This window comes from Barbus barbus (assembly GCF_936440315.1).
Source record: "Barbus barbus genome assembly, chromosome: 17".
NCBI lineage: Eukaryota > Metazoa > Chordata > Actinopteri > Cypriniformes > Cyprinidae > Barbus > Barbus barbus.
Window position 1 is genome coordinate 4,400,592 of NC_136745.1, and position 24,776 is coordinate 4,425,367.

General features: G+C 36.0%; 1 protein-coding gene across 2 annotated transcripts; it reads right to left on the minus strand.

The window, feature by feature from the left end:
• On the minus strand, positions 1 to 23,357 carry LOC306883688 (endoplasmic reticulum-Golgi intermediate compartment protein 1-like). Of its 2 annotated transcripts, none has more exons than XM_079439088.1 (10): positions 23,223 to 23,357; positions 17,782 to 17,843; positions 15,962 to 16,034; positions 15,159 to 15,253; positions 9,449 to 9,573; positions 9,095 to 9,199; positions 8,948 to 9,008; positions 5,703 to 5,803; positions 1,858 to 1,980; positions 1 to 1,770 (listed from the first exon to the last, which is right to left on the minus strand). In XM_079439088.1, exons 1-10 carry the CDS (start codon positions 23,240 to 23,242, stop codon positions 1,663 to 1,665), a joined length of 873 nt encoding a protein of 290 aa, XP_079295214.1. In that variant the 5' UTR covers positions 23,243 to 23,357; the 3' UTR covers positions 1 to 1,662. The 2 variants fall into 2 exon arrangements, with proteins under 2 accessions (XP_079295214.1, XP_079295215.1); XM_079439089.1 differs by lacking the exon at positions 23,223 to 23,357 and adding an exon at positions 17,961 to 18,037.
• Between the last annotated feature and the right edge of the window lie 1,419 nt (positions 23,358 to 24,776).

A 24,776-nucleotide genomic window follows, 5' to 3' on the forward strand; every position in this document is an offset into this window, starting at 1 on the left:
GAATGGCTCCATAATGTTTATTTTGATTCCTTTTCACATTATGGTACACCTTAAAAAAAAAAACTAACCTGAATTTTGAAAAGACAAACAAACAAACAACAATGAAACCAGCTGTCACTGTGGTTTATTCGAACCATGGTAAACAAAGACAGAATAAAGTGGCGTAGCCCAGATGATGACGTCCATTTGATTAAGTAGGGCTAAATTATATCTGCTGAAACAGTCCTGGTTTGTTTGATTAAAATTTGACAAAAAAAAATAAACTTTAAAGTTTCTAAAAGATCATGACAAAGTAGTTTGAGCCATGAAGCTGAAAAGTAGGTTGTGGTTTCTGTTCTCATTAAATGTAGTGAAAATACACTTCTGTTGCCATGTCAACTTGTGGCAACGACGCATTTGACGCGTAGCTTGTTTTCATGCAGAACAGTCCTGTGTAACCAGTGCAACCAGATTTTAGAGCATGGTCAAAACACTGACAGGAAATTATTCAGCTTCTTTACAGCAGTGTTGAGTCGAGAGGGAACGCTTGACAAGATGTAAACAACACGTTTCCAGCCTAATCTTCAAAACAATAAAAGGTTAACCATTACGGACTGAGGAAATAAAAAGTACCGTTAAGCCACAAAGTACCTTTAGAGACACGGAAATAAACAAAAAGCATTCCTTCAAGAGTCTTTTAGATAAAAAAGACGACATTCAGAATTTCCCTTCAATAAAACAATCAAAATAAAATACAGGTCTACAACCAGAATGACATCAGAGTGCAAAATAACCAAAATATAACATGGAAAGACAATCTGGGAATACACATTACTTAATTAAAATCAATCCGATTTTAGAAACATTAAAATTGTTTGGGTGGTGACATTTTCATGATAATTAATCACATTTAACCCCAAACTCTCATTACCATAATGCATCTGGACATAGTTCTCAATGATCATTTTTTATTAGTGTAATACAATACTGTAAAAATACAGAAAAATCATTTAAATCTGCACATATAAAAGGCAAAAAAACAAATACTTCCATAATGTGCAAACTTACTATAAGTAATACATAATTATTTGTATAATGAGAATCGGGAGAAATGGGTTTAACGGTCATGCAAAAATATTTTTTGTCCATTTCGAGGGGCAACATGACCCCAAAAATCAAACAAGACATGCTCTTTGACAGGTTTCATGAGATTCACCCCATCATATCAAGCAGGACTTGGTAAAAAAGCTCAGTTCCTATGAAGGTACACATTGAATCAATTCAGTGATTATTTCTCTTTAAGGGGAATTCTATTTAAACTCTTTCACTATAACCGATCAAAGTGACACTATGCCTTGTATGTAACACTATACACTTGCACATCTCAGTCACGTGTATTTGAAAGAGAAAACCCTGGCATCCTTCCAATGAGTGAGACAGGTTCTTTCCACATCTATGAAAGTTGTGGGTGAATTAATATGGCAGCGAAGTAAGGAAACCACCTACATGCCCCAAATTAAATCCCTGTCATTCACTGTATTAATTGTTTAGAGATGAAAACCAGTCTATACAAATGAGCACACAGAGAATTGAACGGTTTTCCAGTTAATGTGGGTCATAATAACAGGGTGTGCAGAGGTTTGGCTGGCATAAATAAAAGGCATTGTACGTAGTTATGAGTACTCATGACATTTTCCCAATCTGGATTTTCTTCCAGGCTTCAGAGGCCGTGAATATGCAGGAGTCAATGATGCCGGCCACTGTGAACGTCCCGCCGATGATAGCGCAAATCTGATCGAGACAGAGTCAATATATATATCATTAGGGAGAGAGAGACAGAGAGAGAAAGAGAAGCTATAAACACAGAGAGCGACTCACAGTAGTGATGAAGCGGTAGAACGGCTGCCTCCTCTCTGTGTATTTCACTGTGATTGGACTCAGGTCATAGCGAAACCATATCGTCGGGATGATACGTCCTGTATGGCTGTATGCCACATACTCCTAGAAAACAACCCAACAAATAGAACATTAGTTTGGGGACTAATTCTCACTATTAACTATGAATAAACTCCTAATTTGCTGCTTATTAATAGTAAGGTAGTTGTTTAGTGTAGGTATGGGGTCAGATTAAGTGATCTAAAAAAGTCATGCAGAACAAGGCATTAATATGTGCTTTATAAACGCTAGTAAACAGCCAATATGATAGTAATTTGCATGCCAATAAGCAACTAGTTAATAGCAAGAATTGGTCCCTGAACTAAAGTGTTACTGAGCTTTTTCAATTTTTATGCGTAATAAAAGATCAACTCTTTGACATTACAATAGGATATAACATAGAATTATTACATAACCATACAGTAATGCTCAACTAATGTTCATTAGTATACTGGACTGTCAGTGCACTATACTCCAGTACTGTTTAAACTGAATACATGTGTTCTTCATATTCAAGAGGTGGAAATTCATTTTCTTTATAGGGGAACAGATTTTTACAGTGGAATTCCTACATTACCCATGATTCTGCAGAGAACTACACCAATCAGAGATCTCAAATGATCAAGAGCTACACCCACTCCTATGAAGCACTGTAAATGATGTCTCCCTACGCTCACAAACTAATTAAATATTTGAATATGCATATTTTTGCAATAAACAAAATATATTGTTTTAAAATGCATGTATATAATCAACATCATTTAATATTACTCATTGTTTTTAATTTGATTGTCATGTCACAAAGCTTCATGTGGTTGCATTTCTTTCCCTCAATAAAGTTAAGTACACAACAAACTTGTACCTTTTGTCTATACAGTTGTCTTCAAAATAATTGCAGTGTGTTTAAAAAAGCGAGTCAAAATCCTTATAACTTTTACTTCAATACACACAAATGCATTGGGAACATTGCACATTCTATTCGAAATCAAAATTAGATTAGATTAAATCTAGCAAATGTGTTATTAGTTAACAGAAAGTGAAGAAAAAGGAATAATAGGCTGTTCAAAAAAATAGCAGTGTCATACGTTTACTGTATAAACAGAAAAATGCTTCTAGATTTAGCTTTCTTGTGAATGCCTGAACTAACATTTAGTTGTTTAGCCACGGTTTCTGAGAACTGCTTCACATCTGTGTTGCATGGAGTCTGGCACCTGCATCCAGCCCAGGACGATTGCACTACAGACCACAATTCCTCTGCATTTCTTGCCTCAGAAAACAGCATTTTTGAGGTCACCCCACAAGTATTCTATTGGATTAAGGTCTGGAGATTGGGCTGGTCACTCCATAACGTTAATCTTGTTGGTCGGGAACCAAGATGCTGCTCGCTTACTGGTGTGTTTGGGGTTGTTGTCTTGTTGAAACACCCATTTCCAGGGCATTTCCTCTTCGGCATTAGGCAACATAACCTCTTTAAGTATTTTAATGTATTCAAACTGATCCATGATCCCTGGAATGCGATAAATAGGCCCAGCAACACGTAGTATGAGAAACATCCCCATATCATGATGCTTGCGCCACCATGTCTTCACAATGTACTGTGGCTTGAATTCAGTGTTTGGGGGTATGCAGCCCCTAGACCCAAAAAGAACAATCTTGCTTCATCAGTCCACAAAATATTGTGCCATTTCTCTTTAGGCCAGTAAATGTGTTCTTTGGCAAATTGTAACCTCTTCATTTTTTCAACAGTGGGACTTTGCGGGGGCTTCTTGCCGATAGCTTGGCTTCACATAGATGTCTTCTAATTGTTACAGTACTCACAGTAACAGCTGATCATTGGCTGAGTCTTCGATCCATTCCAACGGTAGTTTTCCATTTTCTTCCACATCTTTCTGGTTTTGGTTGCCAGTTTAAAGCATTTGCTATCATTTTAGCTGAGCAGCCTATCATTTTCTGCACTTCTTTATATGTTTTCCCCTCTCTAATCAACTTTTTAATCAAAGTAAACTATTCTTTTGAACGATGTCTGGAACGACCCATTTTACTCAGATTTTCAGAGAGAAATGCACAGTACAACATTTGCTGCCTTCATCCTTAAATAAGGGCCACTTGTTTGACACCAGTTTTTTCACAGAATGATTTACCTCCAATTAAACTCCACACTGCTATTATTTTGCACACAGCCTTTTCAATTAATGATTCAATTACACAGAATCAACAGCATGCATGTCATGACTTTTGGGACTGTTGGTTTTCTATTACGCTTCCACACCTACTAGTAAAATATTTGCCATGTAGAAATATAATTTCTAGCACAAACAGTGATTGATCTGGGCTGCGTTTCCCAAAAGCATCGTAAGCCTAAGTTGATCATAGCTCCACTGGTTTCAATGGGGCTACGGTGTTCTTAAGCTTACGATGCTTTTGGGAAACGCAGACCTGGTTAGTGATGTTGGACTGCTATTAATTTTAACACAACTGTATGTCTGATTTTCAAATAATAATTTTCTTCAAATTAAAGTTTGTAAAACTATGATTCACTTCGTAGCTGGCTGGTTTGGGTTTATGGCTTATAACTCTTTCAAAAAGTAAAAAATAAATAACTAAAACTCTTTGAAAAAATCCCTATTGGAAAAATGAATGGGGAGAATACTGAAGGAACCAAGGCCTCTCAAAAAGTAAGCACTGTTGCACTAAGCCAAAACTCAAATCCCTCCTAAAGCAAACATACACATTTTAGGTTATGCATTTATATTCAGATTTTCTTTTGTAGGCCTGTATAATGTAAGTAGCAGTACTGAAAATGACTGAAAAGACTTTTGTATTTATAAATTATGTATTATAAATTAAAAACCAACTGATTCAATACATTTTAACTTAGCAATACAGGCTTTTGCTTGTATAATATAAATGCATACAGTTCTGTGTTGTTTTCCTTCATATTAAAGTATTATACATAATGTAGAATTTTATGTGAAATAATAAATACATATTACACCTGACCGCATGAATGCTTTAGCGGAGAAGTGGGTGACCCCTGAAATCAGGGGTCAATTTATTAGGGCAGAAATGAATAAATTACTTTTTATTTGGTTTCAATGAATAATTATTTAGGTTAAAATATTATGACCTAAAAAAAATAAAAAATAAATAAAATGTAAAACCCACAGGAAAAAATTTAAATTAAAAGCAGCCTAATTGAGTAAAGATAAAACACTCATAGTCAAGTCAAATCTCCAGTTTAGAACAGCCAACGTAAGCCATTTAAATGTAACTGGCCACAATTATGGCCTCACCATTACTCAATAAGTAGCAGTCTTTGGCCTTCAAGCAATACGTATAATAAGACCGAATTTGACCAGCGTTGACAATTACTCTATAAACAACTACACTCGTATGAATATCAAATCAGTTGCTGCTGAACACTTTCAGTACTTTCAGATTTTCTGTTTCACACCCTTTGTCTCCTAGAGCCTTTTGACACTACACTCATACTTTGAGTACTTTTTACACTCTGAATAAGAACAACCTGACTACATATTAACTCATGGTACATGGCCTTCTGGTCACGTACACACATAATGCCACCAGCTGTCACTGCAAACACCCCCTAAGTGTCATTAGAGGTGATAAATGGTTGATGGTACTTAATAATAGAGAGCCATAATTCATTCAGCATCTATGGTAACCACAGGCTGATTTAGGAGCCATCAGCAAAGTGCATTCATATATTTAGACTCGCAACTTCACGCGAGCTTCTCGGTAACGTGGATGCGCCCGTCTCAGATTACCTTGTTTGCCACGGTGTACTGGTAGGAAAACCTCTGCTTCCCTCCCAGGTCCTCATAAACTGTAGGGACGATCTTGAGAATGTAATCGTGTGATGCTAAAGCTGAAGAAAAAGAAACGCATGACTTAATTTCTCTAGAAATTATGCACAGATAAACAAACAGGATGGTGGCTTATTTCATTTGAGTGACGTAGTTCTTTCTCCTGTTACTATGATCTATTTATGTGCTGTTTTGTAATACAATCTGTGTGACTTGTGTTCGGTTGGATGCTTATAAGCATTGCACTTCGATGTCTCTCAGTTACACGACTCCAAAAATGAACAAGGGTAAGCAGCAAAAACAGTCCTGCTAATACTTAAAGGTTTGAACAAACTTCTACAGTAACTCAAAGTATTACATTTTGGCATGTTACTTCCCCTGTACTAAGGACATGTATGATACTCAAAAAACATGGCTTAAGGATTCTTAGGACTATCTGGAGTAAACGATTTGATACATGTTTTGGTACTACAGTTAAGGTCTGTTCACACCAAGGATTATAACTTTAACTACAAGGTTATAATTATTGTTATATTCCATAAGAATAGCAAAGTCCACACTACAGCACAGAGGATCAATATCGTTGGAATCACTTTCAGAAATTTTTTTTTTTTTTCAGCTGATGAATCAAAAACACTGTTAGCCAATTAGAATCCACGCGACCTTAAAGAGATTGAGCATTCGGACTGTCCCTGTAATCCTGCCTTGTCAGATTTATTGCCATTTATACACAGTCATGAGGGTTTGCAGGGGTCCTCTGTATGATATCATTTCCTTTATGTTTTTTTTTTTTTTTTTTGCAGCATATTGATTGCACCTCATGACTTTTTTGGTTGCGCCACATGACTTTTATTTGGCAGACAAAAGTTTTTCAAATATCACCAAGCAGTGAAGCAGTTCTGTTACAGTATTTTTTTTTAAAACAATAATAATAAACTAGTATGGTAACACTTTACACAAGGTTTTATTTGTTAACCTCAGTTAACCACATTAGATAACAAACTAACAATGGAAAATAGTTCTAAAGCAGTTAATAATATTAGTAAATGTTAATCTCAACCTTTACAATACATTATTAAAGCTGTATCTGTAATATTATTTAAGGAACATGGCCTAACATGAAATAACAATGAACAGTTGTATTTTAAGCATTATATAGTGCAAATGTAATTTTAACACTTAAGTTAATAAGTACTTGTGATTATTAATGAATGTACAGTATTGTGCATTGTTAGTAAATGCATTAACTAACAGAATGAAATAATGTGACCTTATTATATGTTACCATCATAATGAGGCTTCCTCATTAGGATACCAGGGCAGTTGCACTCATCACTGAAGAGGTATATTCAAAATCACTGACGCAAAACTACAGAATGTCACATTTTATTATTTGCCATTTCAACACATACATGTTTTACCAAATAAAAAGAACAGCACTCAAAGAGTCCATCCCACTCATTGATGTGAGCATAAGTATTGGGACAGTTGAACATAAGGCAGATATAAAAGATTATTTAGCTATTATTTATTATTTAGCTATTATTTAGTTGCAGATCCCTTGCGCACAATCACAGCAGTGAGTCTGTGACCCATAGACATCACCAGACTCTTGGTCTTATTCTTTGAAATACTTTTCCCAGCCTTTAATGCAGCCAATTCCAATTGTTGCTTGTTTTGGGGAGTTTCTGCCTTTACTCTCCTCTTCAGCTGGTGAAATTCATGTTCAATCGGATTTAAATCTGGAGATTGACTTGGGCAATCTAAGACTTTCCATTTCTTTGCTCTTATAAATTCCTTGACTGAACTGGCAGGGTGTTTTGGGTCATTGTCCTGATGCAATATGAAGCACTTCCCAATGAATCTGGTGGCATTTTCTTGAATATTGGTAGGCAAGATGGTTTCATACCCTTCCAAATTCATTCTGCTACTGTCATCATGCATTAAGTCATCAGTAAAGCTGAGAGGGCCTGTTCCAGAGGCAGCCATGCATGCCCATGCCATGACACCACCTCCACCATGCTTTACAGATGAGGCTGTATGCTTGGGATCATTGCAGTTCCCTTTTTTTCTCCACATTTTTGCTTTCCCATCACTTAGATAAAGGTTCATCTTTGTCTCATCGGTCCATAAACACAGACCCAAAACTCTTCTGGCTCACCTTTGTGCTTTTTTGCAAACTCTAATCTTGCCTTTCTATTTTTGGTGCTGGTGAGAGGTTTGCATCTTGCTGTGTAGCATCTGTAATTCTGTGTCAAAGTCTCCTGAGGACAGTAGATTGTCAGAGCATCACCCCAGCTTTCTGGAAGTTATTGCTGATTTTACAGACACGTCTTTTATGGTCCATTTTCACAGCTTTTATGATTTGTCATCAATTACTGTTGTTTTCTCAGCCGATCAGGTTGGTTGCTGGTGTCGCTGGTGGTTTCCAAACGCTTGATTTCTCCATGCCCTTTGTTTTTGCTAGAGCTCTAACTGACTTCCTCTTTTCTTTTAGCATCCAAATCACTTGCTTTTCTCTCAAAGTCAGCTGCCTCATCTTCATCCTGGTTTGTGTGTGTAATCATCGAATGCAAGATTCAGAATGCAGAAGTAATGGATATAACTGATACGACACATTTCCTGCTTTTAATATCTGAAGAATTAATGCAACAGGACACAGCTGATCACTTAGAAAGACCTGTGAGGCAACTGCTCCAATACTTATGCTCACATCAGATAGAGGGATGAAACCCTAAAAGTGCTGAACTTCTTAGCTGGTAAAATATCTATGTGTTGAATCACCCAATAATAAAATGTGACATTCTGTAGTTTTGTCTCATATTCATCTTTTAATCATATTTGTAAATGTATTGACTCCACAACCAACAGAGCAATTTTGTCTTCACTGTTCCAATACGTTTGGAGGGCACTGTATATATATATATATTATATATATATATATATATATATATATATATATATATATATATATATATATATATATATATATATATATATATATGCATATATGTATATATATATGCATATGTATATATGCATATATATATATGCATATGTATATATATATATATATATATATATATATATATACACTATATATACATACACATGCACAAAAATACTTTTTTTTTTACATTTCCTTTGCTTATGTACGCTATAGAGTAAGTGGCTAGAAATTAAGAAAGCTCACAAAAAAGACATACCATTGGACTGAAGTCTGTTGGCTCCACCCAATGCATTAAAAGCTCCCTGGACATGCTGCACCTGCAATTGTGTGGTATGACAATGATTTCAACATGTTAATTTTTACATTGTCTATATTTCTGATAGACTGCATGTGGACCACCGACCTGAAGCTTCTCCCCAAAGGCGAGTTTGTGGATGATGTGGGTCATATCAGGGCTCTGAGGCTGAGCAGTCGCACTGTGTGTTGACACATGAAAGTTTCCTGGAACCTACATAAAACAGACCAAGTCAACACCATCATCATACAGGCAAAGACATCAGATAGTACAATCTCCTTTCACTTGAGAGTAGGCTTTTCATTTGAAGACAAAAATGTTTTTCCTTCAGTTAGCATGTGAATCTACAAGGACACTAATGACACTCCTGATAGCTTCTAGACTCATGATGAGAGGTTCCACAAGAAACATTTAACTCCCAACAAGCAGAAAAGAATGCAACTGATGTCAAGTGTCTCTTACTTTATTAATAATGAACTCCCCTTCAAAGCGGCACCCGTGACCGTTGTTTAGAGGCACTTTCATTGAATTTTCTATGTGGCCCACTTCATGCCGCCCCATCTCATCCTGGATGTCCAAACCCACCACTATGTGTATACAAATATATAGACACAACAGATAATAGAAAAATACAGACAAATGGTGAGAGCTTGAAACACTTTCCATTTACATTGTATAAAAGGACACTTTTCAATAACAATATATATATATTTTTTTTTTTTTAATAATCCTTTTCTCAACTGTTCTTGGTGTTTTTTGGAGCTTGACAGAGTAACTGGCAAAGTAATTTTTTTGGTGAACTATCCCAAACAAATATCTTCATACGTATGCAGCATGTTCATGAGTTCAGTGGAATCATTATACACAACTGTTTATTTGACTTATCACAGCTAAGAAATAAAAACCCTCAGTAGTGTGGCGTAGCAGATCTTCTGACACCGTGGTATATGCTAAAAATATGTTGTCATGCTGCCCAATGCCAAGACTGCCTTTCTAAATGGGCGAGAAAGCAACAGTGACTCTTTACCCTTGTGAAGACAGGTATAATTACGATACTATTCATGATTTCAAAAGCACCAAAAAAAATAAAGGCCAGCCAGAAAATGAAAAGAAGAATGATTTCATTAAACGCTTTCCAGAGTTTGACTATTTCCACTGAGCTAAACTACTGACGTTGCTCTGGTCGCTTATTACTGTTTGGACAGTTAAAGCCTTAAACCACAACATAATTTTTATTTTTTTTGGATTAGATTCCAGTAAACTTCAAACACGCAATCTCCACTCATTATAGAGTTAATGTGTGAATGGAAACATTTAACTGCCTTTTTAAGCACAATCATGCCCAGAACACTAAAAGTCTTGCAACGTTTTCTTAGCGCATGAAGGAAAAAGCATCTGCATTTTCCACATAAGCAAACAAGTGTCGAAAGTCACATTGCTAGTTCAAGGGAACTATGTGTATGCCTCTAGAAATAATTAATTTAGCACGGTAAGAGTAACAACATGGAAAGACCACACGTACTTTTGTTAAAAAAAAAAAAATCCTTTCTGAGGATAACATGATGTAGCATGTCATATGGCATGTGTCAATTATCAGTTATTATGGAACAAATTTTAATGTTTACTGACTACTGATTCATTCGCAACATGTACTATTATTTCTCTAATTATTCTAACCAATTAGACATTTCATCTGGTAGATAATAAAATTAGCATGAACTAAAAAGCCCATTGATTTGCAATGAAGTAAAAACTCATTTAGAGACTTACATCTGACTTCAGAGTGCCAGCATTAACCACCTAGCAACCAACCACAACACCTTAGAAACCTCTCAAGAATTCATTACATGCTTATCAATCCCCTAAGAACCACCCTTAGCATCATGGAGGCAACTTTTTCAAGGGAAATAGCCACCCGCGTTCTTCAGAAAAGGTAAAACTTGACATCGACTGGTACTTCTTATAGTTTGAAAACATTGAGTACATTAAATGAGGTCATTACTGAGATCTCAGTGAGGCTTGTCTCCATGACTCATAACCAAATCCGAAAACTTGGGTTTTAGAAGTGCTTCATTTAAAAGAAAATGCATCTTCCATAATAGGCATAACCTCTGTTTCTTACCAATGAGAACTGCCCAAGATGTTGTTCAGAACATAGTTTGGGCTCTGTGTAATGTGTGTGAAAGCCAGTTGCCAATGTCTTTGCAAACATTTGAGGATCTGTCTGAAAATGACATCAGAGGTGACCACAATTCCTCTACAACATGATTTTTTTTATTATTTGATCAAAAAACAGCAAGAGATATTGGTTACGCTTGGCAAAACTCATCACTGGACACATCGTAAATACAGAAAACATCCAAACCAAAGTAAGAGTAACAATTTAATTGATGTTCAACAAATAAAAAACAGATATAATACAAATAAACAAACGATAAAGCTTGGCTTACTGAATATTAGATCCCTTTCTACAAAAGCACTTTTTGTAAATGATATGATCACTGACCATAAACTAGATGTGCTTTGTTTGACAGAAACCTGGCTAAAACCAGATGACTACATTACTTTAAACGAGTCTACCCCCAAGATTACGGTTACAAACATGAACCGCATCCAAAAGGTCAAGGGGGAGGTGTTGCCACAATTTATAGCAATATTTTCAGTATTTCTCAGAGGTTGGGTTTCAAGTATAATTCGTTCGAAGTAATGGTGCTTCATATAACGTTATCCAAAGAAACAAGTGTTAATGATAAATCCCCTGCAATGTTTGTACTGGCTACTGTATACAGGCCACCAGGGCACCATACAGACTTTATTAAAGAATTTGCTGATTTTCTATCTGAGGTAGTGCTGGCTGCAGATAAAGTCCTAATTGCTGGTGATTTTAATATCTATGTTGATAATGAAAGAGATTTGTTGGGATCAGCATTTATAGAGATTCTAAACTCCATTGGTGTTAAACAACACGTTTCAGGACCTACTCATTGTCGAAATCATACTCTAGATTTAATACTGTCATATGGAATTGATTTCAGTGGCGTTGAAATATTGCAGCAGAGCGATGATATCTCAGATCATTATCTAGTTTCGTGTATATTCCATATAGCTAAAGCTGTAAAGGCAACTCCTTGTTACAAATATGGTAGAACCATCACTTCTACCACAAAAGACTACTTTATAAATAATCCTCCTGATTTATCTCAATTCCTCAGCATATCCAATAGCTCAGAACAACTTAATGATGTAACAGAAACTATTGACTCTCACTTTTCTAGCACTTTACATACGGTTGCTCCTTTACGCTTAAGGAAGATTAAGGAAAAGAGTCCAACACCGTGGTATAATGAGCACACTCGGGCCCTAAAGAGAGCAGCCCGGAAAATGGAGCGCAGCTGGAGAAAAACAAAATTATAGGTATTTCGTATTGCTTGGCGGGAAAGTACCCTATCCTACAGAAAAGCATTAAAAACTGCTAGATCTGCTTACTTTATGTCTCTTTTAGAAGAAAACAAACACAACCCCAAGTATTTATTTAATACAGTGGCTAAATTAACAAAAAATATAACATCAGCAGGTGCAGACATTACCCAGCAGCACAGTAGTAATGACTTTATGAACTACTTTACTTCCAAGATCGAAACTATTACAAATAAAAATTGTAAACATGCAGCTCTCAGCCACAGTATCGCATCAGATAGTGCACTATAGATCCCCTGAGGAACAATTCCACTCATTCTCTTCCATTGGAAATGAAGAATTGTATAAACTTGTGAAATCATCTAAACCAACAACCTGTATTTTAGATCCTGTGCTTCCAGAAGTAATAGATCCTCTTCTGAATATTAACAACTCGTCATTGTCATTAAAATATGTCCCAAAAAAACTTCAAACTGGCTGTTATTAAGCCTCTCATTAAAAAAAACACAACTTGACACCAAAGAATTCGTTAATTACAGACTGATTTCGAATCTCCCTTTTCTGTCAAAGATATTAGAAAAGGTTGTATCTCATTACAACTATGTTCCTTCTTAGAGAAAAATTATATATGTGAGGATTTCCAGTCAGGTTTTAGACCATATCATAGTACTGAGACTGCTCTCATTAGAGTCACAAACAACCTGCTTTTATCATCTGATCGTGGTTGTATCTCTCTATTAGTGCTACTGGATCTTAGTGCCGCATTTGACACTATCGACCACAACATTCTTTTAAATAGACTAGAAAATTATGCTGACATTAGAGGAAGTGCACTGGCATGGTTCAAATCGTACTTATCTGACCGCCATCAATTTGTGGCAGTAAATGAAGAGGTATCATACCAATCACAAGTGCAGTACGGAGTACCTCAAGGATCAGTACTTGGACCCTTACTTTTCACGCTTTACATGTTACCCTTGGGAGATATCATTAGGAAACATGGTGTTAGCTTTCACTGTTATGCTGATGATACCCAGCTCTATATTTCTTTGTGACCTGATGAAACTTACAAATTTGCAAAACTAACGGAATGTATACTTGATATCAAAAACTGGATAGCTAGCAATTTCTTACTGCTAAATTCTAAAAAAACAGAGGTGTAAATTATTGGACCAAAAACTTTTGCATGTAATAACCTAGAACACTGTCTAATACTTGATGGAGGGAGATCATTTTCCTATTTAGTGCTCTGGAACAATCTACCTAACACTGTTCGGGAAGCAGACACACTCTGTCAGTTTAAATCTAGATTAAAGACCTATCTCTTTAACCTGGCTTACACATAATACACTATCGCATTTCTATAATTCAAATCCGTTAAAGGATTGTTAGGCTGCATTAATTAGGTCAACCGGAACCGGGAACACTTCCCAAAACACCTGATGTACTTGTTACATTGTTAGAAGAATGGCATCTATGCTAATATTAGTCTGTTTCTTTCTTATTCCGAGGTAACCGTAGCCACCCAGATCCAGACTGTATCCAGATCAGATGGTGGATCAGCATCTAGAGATGACCTCTACAACCAGGACACCTAGATGAGCCCCAGAGACTGATCCCCAGTGAAGACCATGTCTCCAAGACGGCCATCGGGACAAGACCACAGGAACCAGATGAGTCCTTTGCACAATCTGATTCTGCTTTAGCCTAGATTTAATCTGCTGATTTTGTCTGGCCAGAGGAGAATGACACTATTTCGACAAATTATTTCCCCGTCTAAATACTGTAAAGCTGATATAAAGCCACCCAGCTTTATATCAAGCCGATGTAAAGCTGCTTTGACACAATTTGCATTGTTAAAAGCGCTATACAAATAATATTGACTTGACATCGTTCAATGATCCTAATTAGTGCTTGGTGATGCATCTAAAAATCTCAATACCCCCCCCCAAGTTTATTCAAACAAAACAATCACCTTCAAAATATTTAGTAACTATTTACATATTGAATGCATCTAAACTACAGTAAAAATCAGCATATAATCAATTACCAAACCTTTCACTAAATAGACATAAGGAAGAATTTTTCACCATGTTTCCTCATTTTATCTCACTAGCAAAGTCATTTGATACACTGCCCAGCCTTAATCTAAATAACTAGTGATCAACTATTGCCACAATATCCCAATGGTGACTTAATAGTTGATCACTAGTTAAATAGGGCATATGACTGTATCATTTATGCAAACATGACATATCATGTATTATTTGGCAGATACCAAATATGCAACAGTATTTCCTCATACGCTTGCTCATGTATGACCATACATTTTCCCTGCCTTTTTAAGCACAATCATGCCCAGAACACTAAAAGTCTTGCAACGTTTTCTTAGCGCATGAAGGAAAAAGCATCTGCATTTTCCACATAAGCAAACAAGTGTCGAAAGTCACAAAAATTTCAAAAGATTGGGTTTGACTGACGGATAGGTCTATCCTAATCCTTCTGTGAGAAAGCACACACAACATGTCTCAAACTGAGACTTTCAAGTGATGGTAAACTGTGTGGGAGGTCGCCATTGTGCATCATTTCCTACACAATGTACGTCAGGAGCTCTGCTAAATGAATTAAGATCCCATACTAACAGTAATGTCACTGCTAACACTCATAACATGTCAACAAAGGATGATGTGATACACATGTAGATGGAAAAAACATCATTCAGAAGAGTGTTTATGAATTTTATGTATATACTCACAATCACAGTGTAAGTTTGGCAAACTGATGTTTAAACTCACATCTATCTTCCCCCCACTGTCCTTATCGGGGTCATCCACATACAGTTCATTTACTCTATAAACACACACATACACACATATAAGAAAACACAAACTTTAAATATAGTACTGACAAGCATTAGATATCTGTAAAGGTCATCTTCTAAAAAATTATGCAAGCCTGACAGTAAAATTACAAAACTGCAGCGAGTGCAATTTTCTCTTCCTCACTTGAAACGTGAACACTTGAAAGCAGTTGACAAACAGGCACCAATGTCTACGTCCTGTGTGAAACTGATCTGTCACTAAAGTTACAACAGTGTGATTGCATTCAGGTCATAAAGTCATGCATCTTGAGTGCAGATAAAAAACAACCCAAAATACCATTTTAAACAAAACCGAAACATTTTTACTAACTCTAAAAATGTCATATGGTCTAACCATCGCACTAAAATCAATGTACACTAATATCATTTTGGATTCAAAAACATCCTGACCTGTTCTTGAGGTTGTATTCATGATACCACCGTCAGATTTTAAACTAGACTTTTTTCCTATCATTACAATCTTTGGACTGTTGGACCACCTTGACATTTTTAATTATAAACCAATTAATTGATTAATTAATTAATTTTAATTCAGAAATTAAAGACATTCAACATAACATGCTTGTATGTTATTGTAAGTCAGTGTCTGTGTAAACTCAATTGAATATATTTTATTTCTATTTTTATTTAATACCATGTTTGACTGATGTCTTCATGAGAACAACATTCATACGTACATTTCTGTAGCGATGAATCCCGTCAGTTCTGAGAGAAAGAGGAACAACATGAAGACGCAGCAGCATATTGAAACTGAGGGGAAAAGAAAAGGTCAAGAAAACATTAGTGAGCTGTTTGAATAACAAAGCTGGAGTTATATTGTGTGAAGATATTTTCAAAGTAACCTTTTAAGTCATTTTCAGAAATGTTCCTTGTTGTTAGCAGTGATTTCATTACTTTAAATTATGTCTGACTGTGCAAAATGATTACAAGCATATATTAAAAGTCAAAGGGCCATTACATAAGGGTGTTCAACAAGCGAATAAATGTGCGTGGCTTTATTGCTCTGATTAACATAATCGTTACCAAGTTCAACATGTGACCAAATGAGTCAAACTGAGAGGCTGGCTGCAGAAGCTAGTGCATATTTACATGGAGACAGTCTCCAGTGACACTGTGGTCACGTGACTTTGTGGCTGACACGTCATACTCTGAGTCTGGTTTGTTCCAGTTTACTAAGCTAATGTTTAGCTAAAACACAAACAATAAGGCGTGTAGCTATGACACATAGCTCACGGATTCAGGTTCAATATGGGTTATATCACTTGTTCCACTTTAATGAAGATAATACTGGGAGAGGATTATTAACATTTCGATGATATTATTATTACGTGTAAATGATTCCTTTTTCTTTTGGTTAACTGTATTGATATATTTATGACTACACTGACAAGCTCTAAAAGGAGTTGATTCAATCAGATGACGTTATCTTCTTTAAAAACCGGATGGATTAAATCATACAAATGATGCTATCTTCACTGAATACTGATTTTAGCTTATTGTCTATTTCACTTCCTATTTGTCAACTCAACAGAAAGGCAGAAAAGTTGATTAAATGAAACAGATGCTGTTATCTTTGTAGATCATTGATTTTTGTTTTGCTCATTTGTTTCATACAGAAAAACTTTCAAAACAGTCAAAAAACCAGACAGATGCAGTTATCTTGCAAAATAGGAACTATTTTGTTAACTATAAGGAAAAACGTTAAAAGTCCATAAAATCAAACAGATGATGTTTTCTTAGTAGACGTTCATTCTGAAAACATCTTAAAGGGATAGCTCACTATTTACTCACTCTCAAACCTGTATGAAATTCTTTCTTCTGCTGAACACAATAGAAGATATCTAATAGTATTTTGTTTCCAATATCTTTGGTTAACCATTCTTTCAAATATCTTCTTTAATGTTCAACATAATAAATAAACTTATTCAGGTTACAACTGAGTAAATGACCATTTTCATTTTTGGGTGAAATATCCCTTTAATACGATCACCCAACTTACAAACCATAGATATTTACCATAGGTACGTGAGAACTTCATCACAGAACCGATTTAGGAACAAAATATTTAGGTTGAGTTTAGGGTTGGTCTACACAGGTTTCTGAAAACATGACTAAACGTTAAGTAATTCACCTGAGGCCAAAACAACAATGGAAAGAGCCACAGGAACGAGTGTAGAATTACATAGTCCTATGTATCATATCATCATGAGTCAAACGGCAACACCTAGCGTTACAAATATCCATCCTTCCGAATCATGAGGGAACAATGAGCCACACAGAGTTAGGAAACTAAAACTAAGCAAATTGGTTTGGAAAAATACAATTGTGGATCAAAGGAGGAAAGTTGATGTGAGCACACAAAAAAAGGAAGCACACAATTAAGCGGCAGAGTAGCAACAGGCTGTAAAAATCAGTGCCAGATGAAGCAATCTATTGGTTGACAGGAGTGGATGAGGGTCTATGATGGCAAATTAACATTATAAACTTTGGCACTCACTGAAAGCTCCAGTATAGGTGGGCTGGGTAAGATCTTTGGGCACTTTCCTGTAGATATCGAACCTGGAAGGAAAAGAAAGAGAAGAATAAGGGGAAAAAAAAGAAAGGTAAATATTGCAGACTCCTGGGAAGAGTTCATGTGAAAGCACATAGTGTTCCCAGCGTAGTTTAAGGCATTACAGAGCAGTTTAGGAATGTGAACTATGGGCCTCTGTCCATGAAACACCGGCCCAGACGCAACAGCGACCCTCGCTTCGTCTAGAGCGACCCCCGCTTCTTGAGTTACACCTCTTCCTCTGCATTCCTACAATCACAACCTTCCTCACCAACAAATTTCTTCATACAACAGTGTGGCAGAGGTCAGAGCAAAGGCTGTCAGCACTGACTAAATACACATTGATCACTGAGACCAGAGTGAATGTCAGGGAGGGCAAACAAAGAACATTTCAAAACTACACACCTAAAAATTATTGCTTAAAAAAGGGCCCTTCAGGCTACACTAAATTTCGAAATAGTTAGACATATAAAAAAAATATAAGTTAACAAATATAACAAAACATCTTTATAGTTTTGCTGAATACATTTTTTATTTTTGAGTGAATTATGACTATAAAAAAAATACAGATTTATGATTTGTCTAGACACCAGTAAAGAATAAGATTTTTTGCAGCGTATTTATAATTTGATATAAGATTAATTCTTCAGGTAAAATGCATTTCCCCAGTACTGCACTGAAAAACATCTGCATTTGTAATCAAAAGTTAACCATGCTCTTAGAATGCCTTACAAACTAATGGCCCTTCTTTGAATAAAAACAGAACAATGAAGCAATACATGATATTTGTAATTCTATTAAATAAGACAGTTACCATACAACACATTTTCAAAGTTATTTTTATTAACAGAAAAGAAACAAGAATCCTTGGTTCGTTTGAGACGACACCAAGAAAGAAGTAAACTCTCCATGAGTCCATGCGTAATATTACACCCTTTAGGAATGCGTCCAATCCCTGACTTTTTAAGGAGCTCTCAAACTGTGTTAGCTCCAAAGCAAAACTATCCAGCTCGGAGTCTTGTGCCCTTTTTCGGCTTTGAAACCTTCACAGCTACATCAGCACTCTAGGCCAACCCTTTACGCCACCTGCCCATAAAACACTTACATCTGTGAACATTTCTCGCAGTGAAATGACCCAAGCTGACGCAATGCTGGAGGGGGGAGGGGGGCTGACTTTCTGTTAAACCAGACGCCCTGTATTTCTCTGCTATACCCCTCCTCCCACGACAGGAACCATATAGTTCACGATGTTCTGACAGAAGAGCACAGAGGATGTAGAAGGGAACCCCATTGTGTGAAACTCAGGAGAAGGACACGCTGTTCCTAAACCACTGACGGCCCTAGCTGATGTCTTAATTTACTGTGTAAGACCCGATTTGGTAAGCGGGACTGATGAATATACCAAAGTAGGCCCCAAAGAAGATTTTATAATTTGTCTAATGAAAAAAAAAAATCATATTCGGTGTTAAAAACCTTTATAGAGCCACTGTATGAGACTGCTCACTTTCTAGCCATTTAAACCATACTCGTATGACTTTCTGTTATCATATAGTTAATTAACTGAACAGCAATTTCATTAACTGTAGTTTAATATAAATCTGTCTGTATTCACTCATTCATGTAGGGCTAATGAACTTTCTGGACCAAATACCACACATACTACCGCACTATCCTGAACATCATTGTATGAATTTATACAAATTAGCCACTGCGTAAAAGCGTTACATTTTCTTATTAGATTGGGTTGGATTATTTCAAAAACAGATATCACCACAACTGAAAACAGGGATTTTGAAAATGCACAGAAAAGTCTAAACTCAAACTACAGCTAAGGGTAATGTCTATGCAAAACCTTTTCAGTCTGTTTATCTCTTTACTTGTAAAGCAGAAAATATGTAAGGAAAAAATGCAACAACACACAAACGGGTTTTCAGTACACACAATGTGGATCAGGCAGAACAGACAATTTTCAACGAGTTGCATAACAGGCGTCGCATTTACACGTTCCCCGAGGCTGTTGAAGAGTTCACTGCTTGGATCTGTCAGATATTTCTTATGTCCTGAATTACAACAGCAACAAACACCCACAGCTGCTCTGAGAGTCAAAACGTCAGCATACGCTGAACGGCTCATATGTGCCAATATTAACAGGCACAAGACTGTACCACAGTGACAAAGGAACATTTTTAGGAAGGGACAAAGGCGATAAATCACGATTTGGCAGCAGCTGTGATTGTCATGCGTATCTCTCAGTGAAGCATGGTTCTGTGATCAGTAGTAAATCTACTGAAACTCCAGATACGCCCCACAGAAGAAATCTGCTTCCTTTAAGAAATATTGCGTTGTGTGCCTTAATTATTCTGTTTAAGAAGCCACATCACCACAACAGAAGGATTTATTTCAAACACTCGACTGACGTTATGAAGTGAGTTTGGAGTAAAAACATGTTATTAAATGTCGTATTTTCACGTGCTTTCAGAAGGAGCAGCATTTACTACACAGAACTGTAGTTTACTGACAAGCTATGCAAACAGCTTTCATAATCGCAGAACGATATCTTCGATTTCATTATGGCGCGATTATGTCGTCTGCGATTATGAACACGATTTTGCGTAGCTTGTCAGTGAACTACGGCTCTGTGTAGTAAATGCTGCTCCATCTGAAAGCACGTGATGGAGATTTACAACGCATCACAGAACCGGCTTTACTGATGAGATGCGCATGATCATCGTATTCGATTAATGGAGCTTTGTACATTATTTTTGTTCTTGTCTATGAAAATAATTCCAAAGCAGGATCAATTATGGCCTGTGTAAACACAAACAGTAAAACATTCAAGTGCTGTTAAATTTATTTTATTTGGTAGCTGGATGAAAAAGCCACATTGATTAACTGTGAAAAATTATTTAATATAAAGCCATTTATCCGGCTCAAAAGTTGTCCACCAAACATCCAAGAACTTGTTACATGTAGAATTATAAACCTAACAAGAAAAAATTGCAACATGTATATTTTAGAATTATTGCACTTCTGTTCTACTGTGCTCTGTCTGTTTATGTGAACACACCAACTCACACATGCACTCGCAGACGAGATTAAGTCATTATCAAATGTGACCCTGGAGCACAAAACCAGTCTCAAGTTGCTGGGGTATATTTGTAGCAATGTATGGGTCAAAAATATTTTTGGCCAAAAATCTAAATAAAGATCATGTTCCATGAATACATTTAGTAAATTTCTAACCGTAAATATATCAAAACTTAATTTTTGATTAGTAATATGCATTGCTAAGAACTTAATTTGCACATCTTTAAAGGTGATTTTCTCAATATTTAGATTTTTATGCACCCTCAGATTCCAGATTTTCAAATAGTTGTATCTCAGCCAAATATTGTCCTATCATAACAGACCATACATCAATGGAAAGCGTGATGTGATGTGTAAATCTCAATTTTGAAAAATTGACACTTAAGACTGGTTTTGTGGTCCAGGGTCACAAATATGTTGTTGTTAATCAATTATTATAGATTTTATTGATTAGCTGTTGCAGGTGTACAAGCCATAATAGTCAAATCAGCTGACTGGAATGAACTGTGGTATAATGGTGTGTTCCACAGCAGGAGGTTTATGTTAAACATCTAAATAGATGGGGAAAAAATGTTTAAACGTTACCCTGCCCAAAACAGCCTCAAAACTTTCAGTGCAAACAAAGACAGGAAATATGCTGGCGCCTGCTCCCACTGATATTTACAGTTCATTTCATTCACAATCTGTCTACAGTCATCTGACACATTAGAGTCTCAAGACAAACAAGATCTTTATAGTGATGTACTAATATTTTTATAACTACTTTTGTTACTGTATTTGGGGAACATATAATAAATTTCACATCTAACTCAAAATTAGCATCGATACCTTCGTGTCATTAAGTTGGATTCTGGCAAAAACACTATTAAACTAGTAAATTAGTTTACACTTCTAATTTAACACACACCCATTCAAAAGTTTGGAATCAGTAAGAATTTTTTTGTAAACAAATGAATACTTTTATTCTGTAAGGATGCATCAAATCGATTAAAAGTTACAGTAACTTAAAATGTCACAAAACATTTCTGTTTCAAATAAGTGCTGTACTTTTTTTTTTTTTTTTTTATATCTTTCAATTCATCAAAGAAAACTGAAAAATGCATCACGGCTGATAATAGCAACACAGATAATAATAATAAATGTTTTTTGAGCTGCAAATCAGCATATTAGAATGATTTTTGAAGGATTAAGTGACATTGAAGATTGGGGTAATGATGCTGAAGATTCAGTTATTATCACAGCAGTAAATTACAGTTTAAACATAAGAGTTTTTTTTTTTTTTTTTTTTTTACTGTTTTTGAGCAGAAGAATTTATTTTTTTTAAAACACAAAACGTCCTTCCTTGATTTTATTTGTCCTTCATAAAAAGCCGCATAGCACAACACAATTTTTTTGTCATGGATAATAACAATTACATTAAAAATACAAGAAAAAGTAAGTATTGTGTGCATTCCGATCTACAGACATGTTTTGATTCAGTGTGGATAATAGCTGACAGTGCCTAATGTGTCAATCTGCAAATGTACAACCAAAGTTATACAAGCCACCAGCCTATTCAGTAACAAATTCATGTGAATATGTTATTTCATAGAAAATTCTTTGGTTTCCAAATTGCAGCAGAACTCATGAAGTGATATATGATTGTCATTTTAACATGTTGTGGGTCCTGTTTTGTATTTGCATAACCACGCAGTGTAACCAGTATGAGCAGGAATTTAGCTTGCTTAAAAAACAAAGCAACCATTCAAACAAGTGGACGACTATGCAACATCAGTATTAAATGTTATTTCTTATGCAAAATTGACCTAATTCTTGCTTAGAACACAACTTTTGATGTGTCTTTTGAACACTAATTTAGGATGCTACTAAATAAGGAGACATGCACATCTACAACTTTTCACTTGCACCTAAATCAAATGCTGCATGCAGTTAGTTGCCAAGAGACTGCTGACAGCATCCTGCTCAGTTTTTTTATTAATATTTATCAAGAGCAGTCTGGTGCTCTTAAATGAGGTTCGCAGAACATTCAGACAAAAATGAAATAGTTGTAAAAGTGTTTTCGCAATACAAGCTGGGCATTCTGTAGTAGTTTGAGGAATTGCTGGCTGTCTTAAAACCTAGTGAGCTGCTTAGACAGCATGACAGACGCATTCTGAACGTTCAATAAAAAAAATATATACTAGGTAGGTAGCTCACTAGGTTTTGAAACACTTCCATTGTGTCTATTGTGGACGTGTTTGATTCATGCACTAAAGAAAAAACACAAGCCCACGACCAACTCGCTTCAAACCTCTACTCACCTCCGCACATCGAAAGTCATTGTGTCTGCACGAATAAAATCAAGTCAAACGTGTTTATAGATAAACGACGCAAGTAGGGGGATACTCCAGATTCTTCCTTCAATCCTGCCGGCTGTTCAGACCGGATGTGACATCCGCTTAGGACGCTTTGCACAATCCTATTGGTCGGAGGGGAGCGAGCAGCATGATTCCGTTTCCGGTTGTGGTATGCAAACTTAACGCGTTGGCTATGGTGATTCAGGTCCACGTTTATTATGCTGCTTTTGCTTCCGTTTATGTGGTCCAACAGTGTAAAACTATTTTTACAACAACAAAAACGTAAATGTGGCTCTGTCGTGTTCTTCCAGTAGCTATCTGTGCTTCATATAACGTTATCCAAAGAAACAAGTGTTAATGATAAATCCCCTTCAATGTTTGTACTCGCTACTGTATACAGGCCACCAGGGCACCATACAGACTTTATTAAAGAATTTGCAGATTTTCTATCTGAGGTAGTGCTGGCTGCAGATAAAGTCCTAATTGCTGGTGATTTTAATATCTATGTTGATAATGAAAGATATTCATTGGGATCAGCATTTATAGAGATTATAACTCCATTGGTGTTAAACAACACGTTTCAGGACCTACTTATTGTCGAAATCATACTCTAGATTTAATACAGTCATATGGAATTGATGTCAGTGGTGTTGAAATATTGCAGCAGAGCGATGATATCTCAGATCATTATCTAGTTTTGTGTATATTCCATATAGCTAAAGCTGTAAAGCCAACTCCTTGTTACATGGTAGAACCATCACTTCTACCACAAAAGACTACTTTATAAATAATCCTCCTGATTTATCTCAATTCCTCAGCATATCCAATAGCTCAGAACAACTTGATGATGTAACAGAAACTACTGACTCTCACTTTTCTAGCACTTTAGATACGGTTGCTCCTTTATGCTTAAGGAAGATTAAGGAAAAGAGTCCAACACCGTGGTATAATGAGCACAGAAAAGCATTAAAAACTGCTAGATCTGCTTACTTTACGTCTTTTAGAAGAAAACAAACACAACCCCAAGTATTTATTTAATACAGCGGCTAAATTAACAAAAAAAATATATAACATCAGCAGGTGCAGACATTAAAAACAAGCCTCTCGTTAAAAAAAACACAACTTAACCCCAAAGAATTAATTAATTACAGACCGATCTCGAATCTCTCTTTTCTGTCAAAGATATTAGAAAAGGTAGTATCATCACAACTATGTTCCTTCTTAGAGAAAAATTATATATGTGAGGATTTCCAATCAGGTTTTAGACCATATCATAGTACTGAGACTGCTCTCATTAGAGTTACAAACGACATGCTTTTATCATCTGATCGTGGTTGTATCTCACTATTAGTGCTACTGGATCTTAGCGCCGTGTTTGACACTAATGCCAACATAATTTTCTAGTCGTTTTAAAAGAATGTTGTGGTCGATAGAGGAAGTGCACTGGCATGGTTCAAATCGTACTTATCTGACCGCCATCAATTTGTGGCAGTAAATGAAGAGGTATCATACCAATCA

Bases quoted from the DNA above. Each gene is read 5' to 3' on its own strand.
- LOC306883688 (XM_079439088.1), bottom strand. From the start codon at position 23,242: ATGACTTTCGATGTGCGGAG. The intron at 15,254-15,961 runs GTACGTATGAAT...GTGTGTTTATAG, and splicing joins GGATTCATCGCTACAGAAAT to AGTAAATGAACTGTATGTGG. The intron at 1,771-1,857 runs GTGAGTCGCTCT...TGTCTCGATCAG, and splicing joins TCTACCGCTTCATCACTACT to ATTTGCGCTATCATCGGCGG.